We start from the raw sequence: 22,352 nt of genomic DNA on the forward strand, positions 1-22,352 counted from the left end.
GAGCTATAACAGGAAAACGCAAACCACTTGTTGATGCAACCACTCTGCCTTCTACAGTGGTTGCATCAACAAAATAATCTGACTGATTCTGTCACTGACTGAATTTTTGACAGGAAGAACACGGAAGAATTTGAAGGCTGAGAAACTTTCTGACAGATTATATTCAGGGCGATAAACTACAGTGTCCCACTAGCACCTCCAGACATGAATAAATCCAAATGACCACGTGTGGACCAACCACAGAGCCCCTCCTGTCCAGCTGGCCAGTGTGAATACTGATTACTTCAGTTTCAAAATGCTTCACAGTTCCCTTAGTCCAGGACCTCCAGAACAAGCACCAGGGCAACGGTGGCAATGAAAAGCAGCAGAACCCAGTTTATCTTTAAATTCCTTCTGAAAACAAATGTTTATTCTTGGGCATTTAATTCAGTTTGAGGACTACTCTTTTACGCTTCTACTCTTTTTTTATTGTGTTTTAATCTAATTTTTTAACCTCTTCCTCTTCATTGTTCCTATGTTTTATATATTGTCACATGCCTTGACTCCTCTAAGCAACACATTTGTTTGTTTTCAACAACGGTACGGTTCCAGTAATTATAGAGTTAGTTCTAAGACGCCTCAAAGCAGTCAGGGGATCCCTTCATAGGATTCACTAGAGCAACAGAAGCTGCTCTGGTGAATCTCACGGATGTTTGTAGGACATTATCAACCGGTCCCTTCACGATTCAGCCAAAACAACATGAACAATAAACAGATGAGATCAGAGGCTGCTTGTGCAGTAAATACACTGAACTTGACAACGTCTGTCTGGGCTTCACCTTCCCTCAGTGGCCATTTATTTATTATATTTGAGGAAAACATGGCGTCAGGCGAGCCTCAGTCTTCTCACACAGATTCAAACAAACACAATCGTACATAATCTAGACGATAACTGAACCCCCATCACCCTCCCGTCCAGCCGACCTGCATCCCAGAGCCGCCGTCTGCCGTATCGTGGCTGGACTGGCTCGAGGTTTCAGGGGACAGACTGTCGTTTTGGTCCAGCTGGGAACTGTCCCCCAGGCTGCCCGTGACCCCACTGGAGCTCTGAGAGGACGTCCCAGCCGCCCCGCTGTGATCCTGGACCTCCTCTCTTTCGTCCTTGGACAAGCCCAGACACAACCTCTGTGCCGTCGCCTCTTTGCTGGGTATGTAAACCCTGGAAGGAGACCGTCTGCAGCTTTCTTCATAGAGCTCACATCCATCCTGGACTGGTCCAGCATTCCTCCTCTCCTGCTGCCTGGAGGTCCAGCTCACAGATGAAGCTTCTGTGTTTTGACTGGGAAGAGGTCTCTTGTTTAATTCAGGGCTGTCTCTGGGTGATCGTTCAAAGAGACGATCGTGCTGCTTCAGTTCCACACCAGGCGTCTTATCTCCAGTGTACTGTGGCGGTTGGTATCGGTGCAGAGAAGAGATGTCATTGGTTGAAGATAAACTCTGTTTCTGCCGTGGATCCAGTACAGGTGACTGAGAGGCAGCTGAACGATGCAACCGAGCCGGCAAGGCTGGAGATGCTTGTGAAGTAAGGACTTTCTGGGTGGGCAGAGGAGAGATGCGTCCAGGTTTAGTTTGAGGTATTAATTTGTCTGTTTTCCAGCTGTGGTTCTGGTTGTCGGCCTGCAGAGGTTCGGGGGAGCTTTGCCCCTGAAGGGTGGCATAGGGTTGGGACTCTTTTAGGAACAGTCCTCCATTATTGGGACTCACAGGCCTCAGTGACTCAGCTTTAGAGGGGGTTGGAGAAGGAGTCCGTCTGTCAGCAAATATACTGGACAACTTGGTAGCCTCCATAGCTAACTTACTAGCTACTTCAGCATTTGGGGATGGGGAGATGCTTCTCCTGCCATTGGTAGGGCTGAGGGCATCACTGGCTCTGCTACTGCAGCGAGAGGAACTGAACCCGGGTACATTTGAGTTACTGGTAGCAGTGTAGAGTCTACTGTTTGAGACATAATGACTGGTGTTGGTGATATTAGAACTATAGCTACTGTTAACAGTGTGATGGGAGTTCCCAGTTTGGCAGCCTGTCCTGGAAGGGTTGCTGCTGGGGAATATGCTAGCTGGGACCTCATGCTGGATGTCTGTGGGTCTCCCTGCTGGTAAAGGTGGATGAAATTTGCTTGGTAACCTGGGGCTCTCATCCCCCATCCATGGTCTCTGTTGGTTGTGGGCAAAGCCATGGGAGCGGAGTGTAGAGGTCGGAGCTGTGTGGGACAAGTATCCAGTGTGGGCACACAGATGGTCGGAGGCAGGACTTCTGGGTAATCCATTCATTGAACCCCGGCAGACTCCCCTGTCGAGCTCCAGGAGCTGGGTCTTGGATGGCAGGGTGAGGGTGTTGCGGGGAAGGACGGGTGACCCACCCCAGGACCGGCAGCGAGGTGACTGATAGTGCCTCGGCAGGGTGGGACTGCAATACTCTGGACCGTAACCTGTAAATCTGCGCCTGAGTTCTGGGGATCCAAACTCCTCTAAGGCCCTGTGGGTGGCGTCTCTGCCGACTGAGTCCAGGGTAGCTCTGTGCAGGTAAGGTGAGCCCTGGGGAGACTGATTCTGGTACAGATGACGGGGTAACGGGTCGCCCTGTAATGGCTGACCGTTGTACCACACTGGATCACTCAGCCTCTTCCGGAGGTGAGCCGGCGGTAACGGCCTGTCCACTCTGTTAAAAGGGTTGTCAGGTTCATTTTGGCACATAGACGATCGGTGGGCAGCCATGCTGTGAACGTTGGATTTCTCTATGTAGCCAAAGGACACCACTGAGGTCCTCCCCTCCTCACCTGCCACCTGAGGGACCTCATAGGACCTTCGGCTGCTGGTGGGGGTGGAGGGTACCGTCAGCCTCCCAGAGGATGTAGATGATGTGTTGATCCTTGCTTGGTAGGGATCCAGCTCAGTGGAAGGGGTGCGTCCCAGTGAACCACGAATGGCTGGACCGTTGGTTCCAGGTGCCAGGACCTCGAGTAACTGACCGAAACTATCATACAACACATCCTGCCGTTGGAACTGCGTAGGAGAGCCTGTGGCATCAGGATTCTGTAGTTGGAAACTAACGGAGTGCCTTGAGGAGGACTTTGAGGGGCTTAAGCTATGGTTCCCACCCCCCATGTGATGCTGGATCAGTGGGGACAGATCCGGACTGTGGCTAGGGCTGGTGTGGGTGGAGGTCCTTTGAGAATGAGGAAGAACGTCTGGACACTGAAGCATCAGGTGACTGGTTCCATCGTCTCTTCTTCCCGGCACCTTACCTTCGTCCTCCCCGACCGACCTCACCTCAACGTACAGGTGGAGGACTTTACCTGCCTGAGACATGACTGCCCCTGACCCCAAACGTCCCGTATTCACGTTTCTGTTTGCTGATTGGACAAAGGATCCCTCAGCCTCCTGGTGTCCAGCACAAGGCTCATGAAAAGTCTTTAATGAAGGTCAGAGGCAGGAAGGGCGTTCCAGGTCCACCCTCCTTTTAGACATCATGTCCTCAACCTGCAGAGAAAGTGGAGAAAGAGACAAAGTTTACTCTCTAATTCATAATAAACTTCAACTTCTGACTCCCAGCTTTGTTTCACAAAGGTTAGACGGCTTCAGATTAAATTAAGATTATAAATCCAGGCACGAGAATATTCTTTCTGTGTTTTCACACATTCAGACATGGTTTGAGTACATTGAACCAACTGCTGTCACTAAAACTTTACGCGTTTTTAAGGTAGATGTGGAAGCAGCTGCTCTTAACGGTTCCAGACTTCACCAGCAGCTTCTCATGACAAGATTCAGACAAAACGAGTCATTTTCATGAGCTGAAGTGAGACTAAAGGAAGTGTTCTGCCCCACTAACCATAAACCTTCAGTCTGATTATCAAGATGCTTTATGTAGGTCAACTAGGCCTCAGATAAACTGGTTCTCTACTACAATCAGAAACTAAACACCTCTAGTGTTTTATTCATCAGAGGCAAAGAAGACTACTGATGTCCACATTCACAGATTTACTGGTAACCTGCTCAGAAAGCTGACGTGTCTATCCATCAAACATTCACAGTATCAGCTACTGAATGTAAACCAGAGGCTGTCGGGTTTAGTTTGATGCGTTGGGCTCATGTTGGAGTAGATCATACTAATGAAACCAGTCTTACAGCTTTTATTGATCATTGATCAGGTTCTAATGTCGCCTGGAAGACATTCTTGTTCTGGAGTCTCTCAGATCAGATCCTTTGTGCGATTATAATATTATAATTCTATTTATACCAGAGTCTGATTCTGAGTCTAGTTCTAGAGTACTGTCTGCAGCGGTACACTGCAGATCTTCTGTTGGTCTTTAAGAGGTTTTACTTACATTCCCTTTTCATTTGTTGGTGGGGGGCTAATGTGGAGGTTAAAGGTCATCCTGATGGAGGATGAGGAGACTCTGGGTCCAGTTTATTTCAGGCATCATGAATCAGTGTCTGTAAAGAGTAAAACTGGTTCTCCCTCTGATCTCTAAACGTTAATTACTCGTCCGTTCACGTCCTCCAACACAACGGCAGACACCAACAGACACATGTGAGTCTAATTCATCTATTAATAGACGAGGAAAAGCTGCTCTAACTGCATGGCTCTGCACACCTGAGGAGGAGGGTTTAAACTCTTCTACCTGTAGATGCTGCTTCTGATTCTAATCATTTAGTTCCATCTGTTCTAGATTTAAACTCAAATCAATCCAGAGAAAGAGGAGTGAGTTTGTGTTAACGGGGGTCAGTGGTTTCAGTCCTCTGGATCAGTTCTCAGTTCAACTAGGTCTTTACTAAAGGCTCAAACAGGATGCACTGATTCTAACCCTGTAGCAGTGACAGGAGGTAAATAAGCTGATGTCCTGACAATCCTCCAAACTGTTTGTCATAAAGAAATGAGAAGGATGGAGGTGATGATGAGCTAACCTGAGCTTCATCAACTGACTGAACATTTAAACCTGTAGAACAGTTTGTGACACGTGGAGCTCCCCCTGGTGGCGGGCTGGTGTCATAAGCTCCACCCCCTCCATATTAGTGGAGACCATAGTCTGTATATAAACATGGACGCCACGTCTCCTCTTCCTCTCATTGGTCAAACTGACTCTATCTTCCCGGGGATACGGGCGGCGCCATCTTGTGAGTTTGGATCCAGAGTCTGATCAGTACGGTCTGAGGGCGGAGCCACGTGGAGCCGTGATATTGATGCCCCGCCCACACTTCCTCCAGACTCACTCATGTTTTAGTTTCATTAATACTACGCTCTGCTCTACCTCCACCTGGTACAAGGACATGATGGATTATACACTGGACTAGTTATTAAAACTGTTTTAACAACTCTCACGGTTCCACAGACCACTTTATGGAGCAGTTGGCATGGCAACTGGTGGTCGCCATGATGTCACATCCTGTTTCTATAGCGTCAAATAACTAAAACGAAACTTATCAGTCAGTTGCTATGACAACGTGTAACTAAGCGTCTGGAGCGAGTTGGATTTAAATGTTGTTAGTAACTGGTGAAAGTAGAGCAGAGTTAACGGATCATCCAGAACCTGGATCCAGATCTAGACTCAGACTGACCAATGGGAGGAGGAGGAGGAGGAGGAGGAGGAGGAGGAAGAGGAGGAGGAAGAGGAGGAGGAGGAAGAGGAGGAGGAGGAGGAAGAGGTTTCCTCCATTTCTGATTTTAATTTTAGATAAAATAATCCACATGGTTGTGGTTTAGGTTACAGTCTGTACTTCATGTAAATATACGGACTATATATAAATATATATATATATATATATATATTTATATATATATATATATGACATGTAAACATATTATCTTATAGAGTCTGAATATTTTTCTCTTTTAAATCTAATAAATCATTTTTAATTTCATCAGTGAATCATCAGGTTATAATTAGTTTCACTGATTAGTTTTATGTTTCCTACATATTAAAGTTTTTGTTCCTGGAGATGTGACATCATTAAATATTTTCAAAATAAAAGACCGGTTTTCACAATAAAACCTCAGAAGCATGGATTCATGTTCCTGTGTTTTGGTCCCACTGAGATGAAGGAATGAACGCGTGATGACAGAGTGAAGTCAGGTCATCTGGAGCTGACTGATCTTTAATCTGCTCCTCTGATGATGATGTTAAATGGATCTAATACTCACTGGAGCTGCCTCCTGTCGTACGTCTCTCATTAAGGTGAAACGATTTGATTTCTGTCCGTTCAGAGTCGCCTCCTTCAGTCAATAGATCGATCCTCCACTTTCAAACGTCTAACAGTGTTATTGATTGACTGGGATCAGACTACTTCCTGAAACGTTGTCAGTCTGCAGATAAACTCAGACTGATAAGGACAGTTAGTCCTACTTTTCCTGGACTCTGCTAATAGGATTCCCCCGACACCTCCTCCCCCTCCTCCTCCCCCGCCTCCCCCTCCTCCTCCTCCTCCCAGCATGCACTGCTCTGTCCACCAACACACTTGTCAAACCACACATATGCCGACACAGCTGTAACCTTACCTGTGTGTCCTCGCCGCTGCAGTTGCCGTGGTAACCTCCCGTTCCTCGTCTTGTCCTCCGTCTCTGAACACTTGTTGTCTGCAGCAGAGCCGGCTCATCGTGGATTTACAGAGTCCACTCAGCTCCTCCTCTTCCTCCTCCTCACCCCTCCTCTTCCTCCTCCTCCTCCTCCTCCTCCATCAATCAGATGACGTCTCTGTCCCGTCTTCCAGGCAGCCTGCCGGCCAATCATAGCATTAGCTGCCCTGAGACCTGCCTCCTTCAGCCAATGAGGAGCGACTGAGACAGATGGCAGCTTAGAGGGAGGAGGGGGGAGTGTTTGGGTGAGGTCCCGTCACTGGCGTCCCTTTAAAGGACGGCATGAAGCATTAGAGCACATCAAACTGTGATGTCATGTTGCACTGCATTGGGATTGGCCAACAGGCTGTGACATCATCAACAGTCGACACAAACAACATCAGCATCAAGAAAACAACAATCTCAAAACAGAGATCGTTTTTCCTGCAGGCAGTGAAGGCAACGTAGAGACAGAAGCCTGGGGGGCTAGGAAGAGCTACTGTTAGCACAGAGGCTAGGAAGAGCTACTGTTAGCACAGAGGCTAGGAAGAGCTACTGTTAGCTTGGAGGCTAGGAAGAGCTATCGTTAGCTAGGGGGCTAGGAAGAGCTACTGTTAGCACAGAGGCTAAGAGGAGCTACTGTTAGCACAGAGGCTAGGAAGAGCTACTGTTAGCACAGAGGCTAGGAAGAGCTACTGTTAGCTAGGGGGCTAGGAGGAGCTACTGTTAGCACAGAGGCTAGGAGGAGCTACTGTTAGCTAGGGGGCTAGGATTAGCTACTGTTAGCTAGGGGGCTAGGAGGAGCTACTGTTAGCACAGAGGCTAGGAAGAGCTACTGTTAGCACAGAGGCTAGGAAGAGCTACTGTTAGCACAGAGGCTAGGAAGAGCTACTGTTAGCACGGAGCCTAGGAAGAGCTACTGTTAGCATGGAGGCTAGGAAGAGCTACTGTTAGCACAGAGGCTTGGAGGAGCTACTGTTAGCTAGGGGGCTAGGATTAGCTACTGTTAGCTAGGGGGCTAGGAGGAGCTACTGTTAGCACAGAGGCTAGGAAGAGCTACTGTTAGCACGGAGCCTAGGAAGAGCTACTGTTAGCACAGAGCCTAGGAAGAGCTACTGTTAGCACAGAGGCTAGGAAGAGCTAGAGTTAGCTAGAAGGCTAGGAAGAGCTAGAGATAGCTAGGAGGCTAGGAAGAGCTACTGTTAGCTAGGAGGCTAGGAAGAGCTACTGTTAGCTAGGAGGCTAGGAAGAGCTACTGTTAGCTATGAGGCTAGGAGGAGCTACTGTTAGCTGGGAGGCTAGGAGGAGCTACTGTTAGCTGGGAGGCTAGGAGGAGCTACTGTTAGCTATGAGGCTAGGAGGAGCTACTGTTAGCTGGGAGGCTAGGAGGAGCTACTGTTAGCTGGGAGGCTAGGAGGAGCAAGTGTTAGCTATGAGGCTAGGAGGAGCTAGTGTTAGCTATGAGGCTAGGAGGAGCGACTGTTAGCTAGGAGGCTAGGAAGAGCTACTGTTAGCTATTAGGCTAGGAGGAGCTACTGTTAGCTGGGAGGCTAGGAGGAGCTACTGTTAGCTGGGAGGCTAGGAAGAGCTACTGTTAGCTGGGAGGCTAGGAAGAGCTACTGTTAGCTGGGAGGCTAGGAGGAGCTAGTGTTAGCTGGGAGGCTAGGAGGAGCTAGTGTTAGCTGGGAGGCTAGGAGGAGCTAGTGTTAGCTGGGAGGCTAGGAGGAGCTAGTGTTAGCTAGGAGGCTAGGAGGAGCTAGTGTTAGCTGGGAGGCTAGGAGGAGCTACTGTTAGCTGGGAGGCTAGGAAGAGCTAGCGTTAGCTATGAGACAAATAAAGGTTTTCTTCTTCTTCTTCAGATGAAAACACATAAACAGAATGAATTCTAATTAACAACACTGAGAGAATGAATTAAACACTTTAGAATAATTAAACTCTTCTCACCTGTTAACGAGCTGCTGCTGCTTCTGATCAAGGTCTGACTCTGTTCTATCAGAACGACACGGGTCAGACTCTAGGATCCTTGGTCCAGGACCCTGGTTCTGGTTCTGGTTCTGGTTCTCCCTCCTGATCCTGTCTCTGGTTCTGATCCACATCAGACCAGGAGGCTGGAGATGTTCTGACCCAGTCTCATTAAACCTTGACCCGGGGGTCATAATGTTACGGCTGATCGGTGCATATGTTCATTTAGAGATAAATAGAAAGTAAAACGTGATTCTGTTTTTCAGTTTCTTCATGTTTTATTCAACTAAATGTTTTTATTCTGGTTTATTCTGATGTGACAGTGACAGTGAAGCTAAATGAACCCGAACTGAACAGTTTAACTGAAGCACATTTAAATGTTGATATATTAACATATCTAACTCGTGACTTTATTTCACATCGTGTTGGATAAAAACTCGTTTCTGCTGCTTTTCTCCTCCGTCTCCTCACCAGGTCCGGACCCTGAACTCCTTTCACTAAAGGCTGTTTTTTACTGCGCCCTGGAAACACTCCACATTTAACAACACTTCCCGTGATATTTAACGCTTATTTAAACCATAACCGGATCATTTACGGTTCGGTTCGGATAGACTGGACTCAGCAGAGCCGCCTTCGCTCTAATGTCCACTTCTCCAAGAAGCTCTGGTCGCTGCTGGCTGCGCTCAGCAGGGAGCAGCGTCATTTTAAAAAGGCAGAGAGGTTATGAAGAGTAGAAGGTTTACCAACAGAAACTGCAGTTGGTGGGACTGAAGTGTATGCCGAAGTAAAGACGAGGCGCCACTCAACCTAAATACACTTTGAGTTTTGTTCTCGCACTTTGGTAATTAGACTAAAACTTGAAAAGATTTTAAAATTGGATGTTTTTCAAAGGAGGTTCGTACGACTCCACTTACCTTCCAAAGAGGATGGGCTGTAGCGGGGCTTGCAGCTTCTACTGACCCGAGCAGCTCCACAGCAGCGCGGCCGTGGACCCGGAGTCAGCCGGTCCGTCCATTTAACGGTAACGGTGTCGGTAAAGACGGTTTGGAGGGGGGGGGGGGGGGTAACGAACTGAACGAGTAGTAACGGTAACGGCTAGCTCGGTAAACTGCGCTCCATGCCGGCAGCAGAGACGGAGCCGCTGCGGATGAAGAGTGCTCCGGGTTCGGTGTCCGCTCCGCTCCTTCCTCCTCCTCCTCTTCCTCCTCTCCCTCCTCTTCTTCGGCTCTTTTCTGGGTTTGTTCGGCGGCTCCTTGACATTAGTTTACGTTCTCCACGGTGACTCCAGCTTCCGCATCGCTGTGTGACGTAGCGGCGACGTAGGCGGACGTCAGACCGGACCGACCAGAAAACGGACGAATTAGAAAAATAAATAAATAAACAAATAAATAAATAAACAAATAAATAAACAAATAAATAAATAGATAAATAAATAAATAAACAAATAAACAAATAAATAAATAAACAAATACATAAATAAATTAAATTAAAAATGATAATAATAAGATGATGATGACGTGCTTATACCGACAAATAAAAACACAACAAACTGAAATAAACATATTTACACCAACATTAATAAATAAGATATTTATTTGTCACATCCAGTTATATATAGTACACAGTATGCACAGTGAAATGTATTATAGTACCAGCAGTAATAATTACAAGGTAAAAGAATATAAGTATAGATGTATAACTGAGGAAGATGAAATCAAATAAATGACATCAAATGAAATATAAAATAAAATATAAAATAGCCCTGGGATAGACTGGAGACCTGTCCAGGGTGGACCCCCCCCCCCCCCCCCCCCCCCAGACCAGTGACAGCTGTGATAGACTGGAGACCTGTCCAGGGTGGACCCCCCCTCTAGACCAGTGACAGCTGGGATAGGCTGGAGACCTGTCCAGGGTGGACCCCCCCTCTAGACCAATGACAGCTGGGATAGGCTGGAGACCTGTCCAGGGTGGACCCCCCCTCTAGACCAATGACAGGTGGATAGACTGGAGACCTGTCCAGGGTGGACCCCCCCTCTAGACCAATGACGGCTGGGATAGACTCCAGCAGACCCCCGCGACCCTTCACAGGAATAACTGGGTATAGAAGATGAATGAATATAACCTGTAAACTTAAAGGTCTTGTTTATGAGTCCAGTTCAGACTCAGAGTCATGAAGATAGAAACTCCTCTATGGAAATAAATAGAAACCAGACAATAGACACAACTTGATATAAACAAATATACAAAACTAGAGACGTGACTAACACAGTGAATAGAGTCTATCATCTAATGAATGATAAACATTATTACTCAGAGTGACTTCCTGTTTAGGGAGTTTTTCAGAATAAAGCTCCAGGTCTTCAGTCTCTAGTTTTGTGTCTGTGAACGTTTACACACAAATAATGAACTTTAATGTTCTCTAACAGATATTTAATGTAAACAGGTAGAGCCTCCATGGTGCTGATCCTCAGACTCAGACTCTCTGTGGATGTGAAGCTTCTCACTGTGACATTAATTAAGTTAAAACAGTTTGTTCAACAGCACATGAAACTAAACGCTGCTGATGATTAAAACTAAACTAAAACTGAACTAAATCAAATAAGACTGAGCACAGCTGTTATTATATTTATCAAATGTTTTAATGAAGGTAAATAAATAATAAATCATTTGAGGAGTTTAGTCAAACAGCTGCATGACATTAAATAAAGACATATATTATATTATATATTATATCATTAGACCGTGTATGAATCTACATTTATTTGATTAAAAACAAACAGATCACCACCTGACGTCCCCTTCAGGGGCCAGACCCTCATGTTGGGAACCAGAGGCCTGAGAGCAGCTCGACCAATCAAACCTGAGACTCCTCTAACTGTTCACAGTTCATCGTCGAACTCTTCTGATCGATTCATCGGTAACTCGACTATGACTTCTTCTTCTCCTCCCTCCCTTGGGCGGACTTCCGGTCTGAACACGTGACGTAGACATGAATGAAAGGAGGACAGGTGAGCGTGGAGGCCCCGCCCCCTGGTGACGGGCTTTAATGAGCCCGGGAGCAGGTGAGCGGACTCACTCTGACTCTACAGGCGAAGAACAGCGACCATGGAGCTGAACGGGACCGACGACCTCCGACTCCGACTCCGACTCACCGAGTACAGCTTCGAGCGACGCTTCGACGAGCGGGGAGCCATAGAGTGGATGCAGGCCAACTGGTGAGTTACCCGGATGTTCCATTCTCATTTCAACTCAGTCAGCAGGACCCCAGAAATTCAGCGTTCAGAACTCCATTAAAATATCGTCCTTTTTTAAACTGACTCTCTTGTTGTTGAAACATTAAACGTTTAGGATCAACATAAAGGTGGTGTCAGGGTGTCCGGGGTCCGCTCTTTGCTCCGGCAAATAGTAAACAGCTCTGCTTTCACCAGAACCGGTTTGTTCGATACCAAAAATGCTCCGGTGTCACCAGTCAGTGTGTTTACAGCGACACGACGCTGACAAATCTGATGGGTTCAGTGGAATAAAATGTTTTTATCTGATGATGTTAGAGCCGAATTAAAGAGCGGATTTGATTTAATTTAAAACCTGACACGGCACCCGAGCAGAACCATCTCGAACCTTTAAACTGTAAGATTTATAAATGGGGCTTGGTGGGGCTCGGGCTGAGGTTTCTGGAGGATGAATCAGAGAACCGTGCAGAGGATTCTGGGAGTTCTGATGAGTGAAAGCTGCAGGTGTAGCACAGGTGTATCACAGGTGAGGCAGTGACATCACCGTGGAATGTGTTTACCTCAGAACAGGTCTGTCTGCCAGGCTGGGCTACCAGAGGCTCATTAAAATAAACATTATGATGCTCATTGATTAGACGGGAGTCCTGTTGGTCAGATACTGGTGACGGGGGTGTGTGTGCGGGTGTGTGTGTGAGACAGGTGAGTCATGTCTCAGGTATGTTCTGAATGTCAGGTGTGTTCAGTAGACCCCGCCCTGAACGTCGTTCACCGTCTCGACTCTAGAATCGATGAATGAATAAATGTTTGGTGATCATGTCTCCGTCTCTTTGTCTCCGTCCTCTCGTCGTCCTGCAGGAGTAAGTCCTTCGTCTTCTGTGCTCTTTACGCCGCCCTGGTGTTTGCGGGACGGCGCTACATGAAGCCTCGTCCCAGGATGGAGCTGCGGCGTCCGCTGGTCGTCTGGTCGCTCAGCCTCGCTCTCTTCAGGTAACGCTCACCTGGCCACGCCCCTCTGTAGTCCTCAGAGGACAGACTGACTCATCATGTAAACAGCTGTTTGACCTGCTGCCACGGGGACAGTCTCCACGGCAACCAGCAGCTTGATTGATTACTGGGAATCATCCACACAGATGTAACTGTAACGAAACCACTAAAGTAATGGGATTACTCTCGTACTGCCTTACTACTGTCTCCACGGTAACCACCACACTGTTCAGGTGTGTTTGTGTCAATGTGTGAGAACAATGGAGGGCAGACCGTTGTCATGACGACGTCACTAAAACACAAAGCTAAGGAGAACAATCAGCTGATGAGTTTACACGACGTCAACAAGACTCTTCATCCTCTCACTCTTCATCCTCTGCAGCATCATCGGTGCCGTCCGGACCGGTTCCTACATGTTCCAGGTTCTCACCTCCAGCGGGTTCAGACGTTCCATCTGTGACCAGAGCTTCTACAACGGACCGGTCAGCAAGTTCTGGGCCTACGCCTTCGTCCTGAGCAAAGCTCCAGAGCTCGGTCCGTTACTCATCTGGTGTTGGTTCTGTTCTGTTGGTTCTGTTGGTTCTGTTCTGATTTCCTGATGTTTGTTGTTGTTGTGCAGGCGACACGGCGTTCGTGGTTCTGAGGAAACAGAAGCTTCTCTTCCTGCACTGGTACCACCACATCACGGTTCTGCTGTACTCCTGGTACTCGTATAAAGACATGGTGGCCGGCGGCGGCTGGTTCATGACCATGAACTACGGCGTGCACGCCCTCATGTACAGCTACTACGCTGCCCGCGCCGCCGGGCTGCGGGTGCCTCGGCCACTCGCCGTGCTCATCACCAGCGCCCAGATCGTCCAGATGGTGATGGGGCTGACGGTGAGCGTCCTGGTGTACCGCTGGCTGCAGCACGGGGACTGCCCCTCCCACCTGGACAACATCACCTGGGCGGCGCTCATGTACCTCAGCTACCTGCTGCTCTTCTCCAACTTCTTCTACCAGACGTACCTGTGCCGCCCCACCAAGGCCAAGGCCCAGTAGAGACAGGTGCATTGTGGGACGTTGAGTCTGACGCTGCTGACGGGGACAGACGGACGTTTCTTTTGTTTTGGACGGTGGCGGCGGCGGATGACCTCCATCTGAAGGCGTTTGAGAGGAGTGATGCCAGCGAGCGGAGGAATGTCGCCCGGCGGCGTTCTCTCTGCTCCACGCTTTAAATGTTTGTCTTTGACACGTGACAGAAACTCAGTCTGGGTTTAGAAATGAAGAGAAACAAGTTTACACCGGTCTGAACGGATCAAGATTCAGTTTTCATCTCAAACAAACGTCCTGGTTTATCTGTCGACTGATTGGTTGATCTGACGCATGCTGGCGTCTGATTGGCTGCTGGATGAGTCTCAACACGCTCCTCTTAGTGTCACCAGTTTGTTTTTCTTCTTGAATGAATCTAAAGAGACTGAATCAGTTTGACGGGAGACACGATGACGAGGATCCTTCTGGATGAAAACTGAAATCATTTCACATGTTTTATATAAAACCACCTCAGATGAAATGTTTTTAAAATATTTTATTTATTGTTGGAAGAAAGGACCATAATAATAATAAAGACTCAGTTTTTACGTTTGTAACTTGTTTTTATTTTTATTTTCTTGGCACAGACCGTCTGCTCTGAGCTGTTCAATAAAGTTTGTACAAAACAGAATTTATTCAAGGCTAGCATCTCTGTGGCTAATGGCTAATGCTAACTCTAAACTGATGGGGACAAAAAGCTTCAAGTAGCTTTAGAGACAAGGAAACCAGAAATTATCCGCTAAAGCTAACGGTGTTTAATCACTTAGAGGTGGCGGCCATGTTTTTAACGTTCAGTAATTCTTGACTAAAGTTGGTGTTAGCTAACACAAGCTATCAGCTCGTCCTGTGAAGATGATGCCAAGTGTTAGCATGTTAGCATTTAGCCACAGGGATGGTTTCATTAGAACCTGCCTCCTCACTTCTCTAAACAAGAAACACTTTTAATAGCTAAAGGTTCTTTTAGTCTGATTTCAAGCTAATGTTATTTACAAAGACAATATTTAATAGTTAGCATGTTAGCAAACGTGATGCTAGCACTGAGAAAACAGTGTTTAAGGCCTCCTGGTTTAATGCTGTGGTGTTAGCTTGTTCTATCGGTTCATGTTACTGGACGTTCAGCTCGCCGAGTGTTAGCATGTTAGCACTGTAGATGCTACTAGCTGTTTAGCATGTGGCCAGAGCTGGTTCTTTAAACATGGCTAATGTAGCTTAGCTTTGAGGCAGACGTTGTCGTGATAAGGCAGCAAACGGTGTGTCTTCTTTGTTTTAAGTTGTGGGGTCATTTTTCTTTGCTCCAGATTTTTAAGGTCAGTAGTTGATGTTTAGATCTAGTCAGAGACGATCAGAGACGTCCAAAGACGCTGACGTCCTCAGAGATGTTCAGAGACGGGACAGACGTCACGGCTGCGTCTGGTTCATGTCCCTCCAGCTCTTCCACAGCAGCAGATCTCGACTCTTCCCCAACGTCACGAGGAAGCGCGGTAGCGGCCACCCGTTGAACTGCCCCACGCCGTCGTTGTGCCCCATCGCCAGCAGCATGGTGACGTTACCTAGCAACCAGGAGACACGTCAGTCGAAGCGACGGCTCGGAGGACGAGCGGCACAGGTGTGCAGGTTTACCTGTGTGGTACTCCGTCAGATCCTTCCCTCTCATGCTATTGTCGATGTTGCTAACGGCGACGGCGGCGTGGAGGCTAGCGTGGTACGCCATCTTGGGTTCTTTGACGTCGGCGCAGTCGCCCACCGCGTAGACGTTGGAGAAACCTTGGACCTGCAGGTGCTGGTTGACCTTCAGAGCTCCGCTATCAGCCATCGAGTCAGCTGCAGCACAAACAGTAGTTACTGACCACGCCTCAATCTGACATGTGACCTCTGACCTCCGAGTTAGCGATGCTAGCAGTGTTAGCAGTGTCGCTACTGACTGAAGCTAAAGCTGTAGCCTCCTTATTCCTGGTAGCTCCGTTAGCGGTGTCTGTACAGACCCGAAGCTAAAGCTGTAGCCTTTGTAGCATTGCTAGCTTTGTTAGCAGTGTCTGTACAGACCCGAAGCTAAAGCTGTAGCCTTGTTAGCATTGCTAGCTTTGTTAGCAGTGTCTGTACAGACCCGAAGCTAAAGCTGTAGCCTTGTTAGCATTGCTAGCTTTGTTAGCAGTGTCTGTACAGACCCGAAGCTAAAGCTGTAGCCTCGTTAGCATTGCTAGCTGTGTTGGTGGTATCTCTGCAGACTAAAGGTACAACTGTAGTTTTGTTAGTGGTGCTAGCACTGACCGAAGCTAAAGCTGTAAGCTCATCAGCGGTGCTAGCTGTGTTAGCACTGACCGAAGCTAAAGCTGTAGCCTCATCAGCGGTGCTAGCTGTGTTAGCTGTGCTAGCTGTGTTAGCGGTGCTAGCTGTGTTAGCACTGACCGAAGCTAAAGCTGTAGCCTCATCAGCGGTGCTAGCTGTGTTAGCGGTGCTAGCACTGACCGAAGCTAAAGCTGTAAGCTCGTCAGCGGTGCTAGCGGTGCTAGCTGTGTTAGCTGTGCTAGCGGTGTTAGCGGTGCTAGCTGTGTTAGCTGTGCTAGCTGTGTTAGCACTGACCGAAGCTAAAGCTGTAGCCTCATCAGTGGTGCTAGCTGTGTTAGCTGTGCTAGCTGTGTTAGCGGTGCTAGCTGTGTTAGCACTGACCGAAGCTGGATGCGTAGGCGGCAGAGTTGACCCTGAGGCCGGTGCAGCAGAGCAGCAGGTCCGTGGTCAGCGTCTGTCCTTTGTCGGTGGTGACCTCCATGTTCTTGTTGGTGACGTTGAGCTGCAGCTCCGACAGGCCGCTCACTTTCTGCCCTGAAACACACGACAGCAGCCGGTCGGTAAAAAACAACTCTCACCTGTCGACAGGTAGCGCCTCTGCTCACCCAGCACCAGCTCCACTCCTTTCTCCAGCAGAACCTCCTTGGCCTGACGCCGGACGCTGGGCTGCAGCTCCACGTCGGCTAGACCGGCCTTGGAGTGGATCAGAACCACCTGGACAGGAAACCAGACAGAGCCGTGAGGCAGGTTCAGCCCGGCCAGAGGTCAGAGGTCAGAAGCCAGAGGTCAGAGGTCAAAGGTCAGAGGCCAGAGGTCAGAGGCCAGAGGTCAGAGAGTTGTCACCTTCTTATCAGGGTACTCCGTCTTGATCTCGGCCGCCATCTCCACCCCGGTCGACCCTCCTCCGACCACCAGCACCGAGTCTGCCGCCTGGACCTGAACACACACACACACACACACACACACACACACACACACTGGTGTTAGTGTCTCTGTGAGGACCAGAGAGGAGGAGGAGCCGGCGCCGGTCCAGTTACCTGCTCCACCAAGTCCTCGTACGCTTGGACGGCGCTCTCATACGACGCCTCGGTGTTGAACTTCCCGGGGAACGGCCCGTCTGTCCCGGTGCACAGGATGAGGTGGGAGTACTGGACCTCCTGGGAATACAACCAGCTGTTCATGTCAGGGGGCGTGGCCTCTTTAAATTCAGGAAGTGGTTAGCCTAGCTTAGCATAAAGAGCGATAAATGTCCTCACCCTCCCTCCCTGCAGGACGACCGTCAGTCTGTCGGTGTCGACCCGCTCCACTCGGCCCTGGATGAAGTGGTCTCCAAACGTCTTGGCGTACGGGATGAACGTCCTCTGAGCGAAGCCTGCAGACGGGTCAGAGGTCACGGGTCAGAGGTCACGGGTCAGAGGTCACGGGTCAGCAGGGTTCCTGTCTGGCTGAGTCACTATGACACAACATCCAGAACCACAGGGACCGGTTTCATGTGACCTCCAGCCTGGATTTCATCATTAACTGATTTAAATCTGAACGTTTAACAACGAAATAAAATAAAATAAAAAGAATAAAACTGTTCTGAAAATATACAAAGGAATGTTAAAAAGACTGAAAAAGTGAATGAAGCGGTGAATGAGGTGAATGTGGTGAATGTGGTGAATGTGGGCGGCGTACCGGGCTGGACCGACGCTCGGAGCGAGGCCACGTTGTGATGGAAGGCGTCCCTCATGTCGATCAGCGTGAAGTCGACTCCTCTGGTCTTCAGCTGCTGAGCGGCGGTGATGCCCCCGAAGCCCCCCCCCACCACCACCACATGGACCCCCTCCAGAGATGAGCTCTGAGCCCCCATCACCTCCACACAGTGACCTTTGACCTGAAACCAGACTCCAACCAATCAGATCTGAGCCTCGTCACTGTTACAAAACATCACATCAAAGCTTCAAGAACTGGTTCTAGTTTAAAACATATCAGGTCACAGGAACCATAAAGATAATAGATAATATAACAGATATATATAACATATAACATATAATATAATATATAACTACTGTCCCTCTGATGTGGACGGCTCCAGTCTCAGTCTCTGATCTTCTCATTAGACTGAGACAGTGATTCCTGATCTTTATCAGCTGATACTTTCAGGAAACATCTGAGACGTCGTTCAAACCAAACTCCTCTGAGACGTGAACAGATTCATTAAAACATCAGGACCAACCGGAAGTGAACTCACCTGCCGCAGGTAGACCGTCTGACCCAGAGTCTGGAGCTCTAGACCGGATCCTGGTTCTGATCGAGTCCCTTCTTCTTATGGTTTCCTCTCAGGACTCCTCCTCTGACGACAGGAGCTCTCCACCAATCACAGCCCAGAGCTGTCGTCCTAAGGGGCGGGGGGCGGAGCAATGTGTCCTGTTGCCTTCAGGGGCCGTCGGAAATACTTAGATCATATATATGATTTATAATAAACACAGGAAATAAACTTTATATGATATAATCTACACTCAGACTAAAACCATCTGAATTAGAAAAACATGAATAAATCTGACCTGAAGTTATGAATCTAAAGACCGAAATATTATAATATTATTATTATTATTATAAAATAAAAATATTAAACAAGTAAGAAAAATCTATTAGAATTAAATAAATTATAAAGTAAATAATAATATCTAAATCAAATGAAAACACAGAAATACAAAATAATAATAATCCAATAAACATATAAAGAATTAACTGATGAATAAAACACTTTTGAGTGTGTGTGTGTGTGTGTGTGTGTGTGTGTGTGTGTGTGTGTGTAATTAGCAGATTGTTCGTGTTCCAGTATTAATACTAATAAATACTTTACACATTTGATTGTGTATTAATACTCTAAGGAGCTGTGAGCGCCCTCCAGCGGCTGAACTCCGCTCTGCACCGTCCTCTCACCAGTCAAGTTACAGAGAGACACCGGAAGAGGTCGCTGTTTTATTAAAAATAAAAGCTTGTGCTGCAACTTTCTCCTTAACCCTTTATTCATGTTTTATTATGTTAATATAACTCATGGACACTGAAGGGACAGAGCAGGCTCTAGCTCCTGAGGAGACTGAGGTCTGGAGTGAAAGGGGGACTCCTGAAGACCTCCTAGGACTCTGTAGTGGCATCAGCCATCCTGTACAGAGTGGTCTGCTGGAACAGTGGCATCACAGAGAGGGACAGGAAGAAGCTGGATAAGATCATCAGGAAGTCCAGCTCTGTCCTGGGCTGTCCTCTGGACTCAGTGAGGGAGGTGGGGGACAGGACAGTCCTGGCTAAACTGTCCTCCATGCTGGACAATGAGTCCCCCCCCCTGATGGAGACCTGACAGGACTGAGGAGCAGCTTCAGAGACAGACTGCTTCACCCTCCATGTGTGAAGATACAGAAGGTCTTTGCTTCCTGCTGCTGTTACGCTCCACAACCAACACTCCTCATATATGTGAAACATTATTATTATTAAAGACTTTATAACCCAGTTAAACCAGTCTGTGGAACATTTTTATCTTATTCTATTTCATTATTTATCTTTTATAAGCTTCTCTTCTTACTGTTATTTATTCTGTCCTTTCTGTCACAAACTGAACTTTACAGGACAAATAAAGTTTATTATTCTTATTCTTCATCGTGTCCATTTCTATCTTTATATCTTCAGTTACTAAACTGATGCGTCTAACTTTAACTATCAGGTTTATCTGAGAGGAAGTGACATGTATAAGTATATTATATAGTATAAACAGTGACATGTATAGTATATTATATAGTATAAACAGTGACGTGTGTAGTATATTATATAGTATAAACAGTGACGTGTATAGTATATTATATAGTATAAACAGTGACGTGTATAGTATATTATATAGTATAAACAGTGACGTGTATAGTATATTATATAGTATAAACAGTGACGTGTATAGTATATTATATAGTATAAACAGTGACGTGTATAGTATATTATATAGTATAAACAGTGACGTGTTGATCAGAGGGGTATTCCAGAAAGCAGGTTTAACAAACACTGAGATAAAACTTAACCTCTGGGTTGTCTGAACCTGAGGCGACTAAACCCGAGCTGTCAGTTCCAAAACACCGGTTAGCGATCAGTTCAATCAACCCCGGATTGGTTAACCTAGAGTTGTGCGCGATCACGGCGAAGTTATAAAGGCATCATCTATTGAGAGTCGAAACCATGAGTAAAAATGGCAAAGCGCAGAGCAGCCTATTTTTCTGAAGCGGAGCAGCAAGTTCTGCTCGAGGCGTACGAGGAGGAAAGAGCGATAATCACGAAAAAAAGCAATAGGCTACTTGCGCGTCTGCCAAGGAACGAGATCTTGCTTGGCAGAGAATTGCCGACCGCGTAAATGCGTAAATTTAGTAGGATATAGCCAGGGTTGGGTAGTAACTGATTACATGTAATCTAGATTACGTAATCAGATTACAAAAATCAAGTAACTGTAATCAACCCAGACTACAATACAAAAATGCGTAATTAGATTACAGTTACATTGTTGGGGATTACCTGATTACATTTTATCATGCAAACAATGCAACTTTTTTATGATAGCCTAGCCAGTGTTTTCATTTGACAAGCAGCCCATTTGTTTGTTCACTAGATGTCATTATCATCCATTTGCCTGTGTAGTTTCTTGACAAGAAAAAGGTTCAAATCAAAACCCAAGATGGAGGAACCGTCAACGTCAACCAACCCAGATAGCAAAAAAACAGATTGGCAGATAGCAGACCGCTGGTGGCATGCCACTTGTGGTCCACCATCTCTTGAAATTTAACTTATCATGAATATTAAGAAAATACATGAAATGTTATTAAAGTGATGGATGAAGTATAACTGAATAAATGAAAAAGGTTTTAGACCAATAGTGACAAAATATTGGGGCATTTGACGACAACTCGCTCGCGGACCGCCAGTGAACCGATGAGCAAAACTCCAGCGGACTGCCAGGTCTATCCCCAGTGGGCTGACGGTGGTCCGCCAGCCTCTTGCTATCTGGGAATAGACCTGTTCCAGTCGGCAAAAATACGTTCAGTACTTGGCAACATCGCCACAACTTTGAATTAAAGACAGAGGAAAATAAGATTGTGTATGTGTTGTACAAGTTGTGTAAAAAGTAATCCTAAAGTAATCAGATTACGTTACATGTTTTGGGTAATCCAATAGATTACGTTACTGATTACAAAATTTGCCATGTAATCTGTAATCAGTAATCGATTACATTTCAAAGTAATCTGACCCAACCCTGGATATAGCACATTAATGTGTCAGAAGCACAATAATTCAGTAGATATTAGGCTACATATTAACTGCTTTGTATGAGACTTTCTTATACTATAGACTACCTTGTCATATATTGTATTATTTTTAATTAGATGTAACCCGACCGCCCTCAAGAGAACGTGGCCGCAGGTCAAAACAAAATATAAAAACAATGTCCAAGTTGGTAAGATATATCTGGGTGCATCATCTTAGACATCACTTATCCAGTATTATATTCTTGAATTGCCATATTGCAACAAGTTACATTCATTTCAAAGCCAATAGGAAGAAAGCAGAGGAGAGGAAGACTGGTTCTGGGCCAGCGGTGTCCCCCCTCACCCCTGTGGAGGAGTTGGCGATCAGTATCAATCGAGGGCGTCCGATGATGGAGGGGATTCCTGAGGGCACGTCATCGGAGCCCTCAACCTCCCAGGAGGAGCAAAATGAACTAGTGCAATGTATTTACCCTAATAGGCCCACGCCTAAATCACTTATGTCTAATTTGTGTAGCCTTGCATGTTCGAAAATGACCAATTTATAGCCAATATTACCGTTCATATAAATAATAGGAGGATGAATAGACATTATCAGCAGTCACGGAGGAATCGAGGTAAAGAAATGCTGTGCAGAGACTAGAGCATAGTTGCTTCATGTTTTCTGTCAGTGCATGAGAACACTGGATCAGAACATTTGCTCTATAATGAAGTGTTTTCTCTTTTCAGGCCATGAAACACGCAATGGGCAAATAAATGTGTGAAACAGTCTTACGTGCATTTATTTTATTTTTTTTGGTTGAAGTGATTGTGACAGATTTCATCACGCATTCTTTGACCATCTCTGATGTCAAGTTGCTGAATGTGTTCCTATCTGCTCCTCAATAGCAGGAACTAATTCATTGCGCAACGTTGCAATGTTGTGCAATAGGCTATCGCACGCGCAACAAT

The 22,352-nt window shown here is 46.8% G+C and overlaps 3 protein-coding genes across 5 annotated transcripts in view; 1 reads left to right on the plus strand and 2 right to left on the minus strand.

Moving 5' to 3' along the window:
• Positions 1-9,824, minus strand: part of psda (pleckstrin and Sec7 domain containing a) — a 34,831-nt gene extending 25,007 nt beyond the window's left edge. The window contains exons 1-4 of one of the 3 annotated variants that reach the window (XM_084562207.1): positions 9,466-9,824; positions 8,534-8,755; positions 6,533-6,878; positions 964-3,519 (exon numbers count right to left, since the gene is read on the minus strand). In XM_084562207.1, coding sequence (XP_084418333.1) covers positions 964-3,348 — 2,385 coding nt within the window. In that variant the 5' untranslated portion in view covers positions 3,349-3,519; positions 6,533-6,878; positions 8,534-8,755; positions 9,466-9,824. Of the gene's footprint in view, positions 1-963; positions 3,520-6,532; positions 6,879-8,533 lie in introns of all 3 variants that reach the window. The other 2 variants (XM_084562206.1, XM_084562208.1) reach the window with 2 other exon arrangements.
• A 1,773-nt stretch (positions 9,825-11,597) lies between these two features.
• LOC311500687 (very long chain fatty acid elongase 6-like) lies at positions 11,598-14,384 on the plus strand. The gene is made up of 4 exons (XM_084562237.1): positions 11,598-11,766; positions 12,637-12,768; positions 13,148-13,299; positions 13,385-14,384. Exons 1-4 carry the CDS (start codon positions 11,657-11,659, stop codon positions 13,804-13,806), a joined length of 816 nt encoding a protein of 271 aa, XP_084418363.1. The 5' UTR covers positions 11,598-11,656; the 3' UTR covers positions 13,807-14,384.
• A 146-nt stretch (positions 14,385-14,530) lies between these two features.
• On the minus strand, positions 14,531-17,989 carry aifm2 (AIF family member 2). The gene is made up of 8 exons (XM_084562236.1): positions 17,800-17,989; positions 17,379-17,494; positions 17,160-17,279; positions 16,966-17,058; positions 16,728-16,836; positions 16,504-16,656; positions 15,457-15,657; positions 14,531-15,386 (listed from the first exon to the last, which is right to left on the minus strand). The coding sequence occupies exons 1-8, from the start codon at positions 17,972-17,974 to the stop codon at positions 15,235-15,237; spliced, it is 1,119 nt and encodes a 372-aa protein (XP_084418362.1). The 5' UTR covers positions 17,975-17,989; the 3' UTR covers positions 14,531-15,234.
• Between the last annotated feature and the right edge of the window lie 4,363 nt (positions 17,990-22,352).

The sequence above is a fragment of the Chelon labrosus genome, assembly GCF_963514085.1.
Source record: "Chelon labrosus genome assembly, chromosome: 15".
In the NCBI taxonomy this organism is placed as follows: Eukaryota; Metazoa; Chordata; class Actinopteri; order Mugiliformes; family Mugilidae; genus Chelon; species Chelon labrosus.

What these genes read in the sequence shown, in the direction of transcription:
- LOC311500687 (XM_084562237.1), top strand. Translation starts at nt 11,657, where the DNA reads ATGGAGCTGAACGGGACCGACGACCTCCGACTCCGACTCCGACTCACC. An exon ending in CTCAGCCTCGCTCTCTTCAG is followed by an intron (nt 12,769 to 13,147) that starts GTAACGCTCACC and finishes CATCCTCTGCAG; the next exon opens with CATCATCGGTGCCGTCCGGA. An exon ending in GAGCAAAGCTCCAGAGCTCG is followed by an intron (nt 13,300 to 13,384) that starts GTCCGTTACTCA and finishes GTTGTTGTGCAG; the next exon opens with GCGACACGGCGTTCGTGGTT.
- aifm2 (XM_084562236.1), bottom strand. Translation starts at nt 17,974, where the DNA reads ATGGGGGCTCAGAGCTCATCTCTGGAGGGGGTCCATGTGGTGGTGGTG. An exon ending in CCGAGCGTCGGTCCAGCCCG is followed by an intron (nt 17,495 to 17,799) that starts GTACGCCGCCCA and finishes ACCCGTCTGCAG; the next exon opens with GCTTCGCTCAGAGGACGTTC. An exon ending in CGCCTACGCATCCAGCTTCG is followed by an intron (nt 15,658 to 16,503) that starts GTCAGTGCTAAC and finishes TTTGTGCTGCAG; the next exon opens with CTGACTCGATGGCTGATAGC.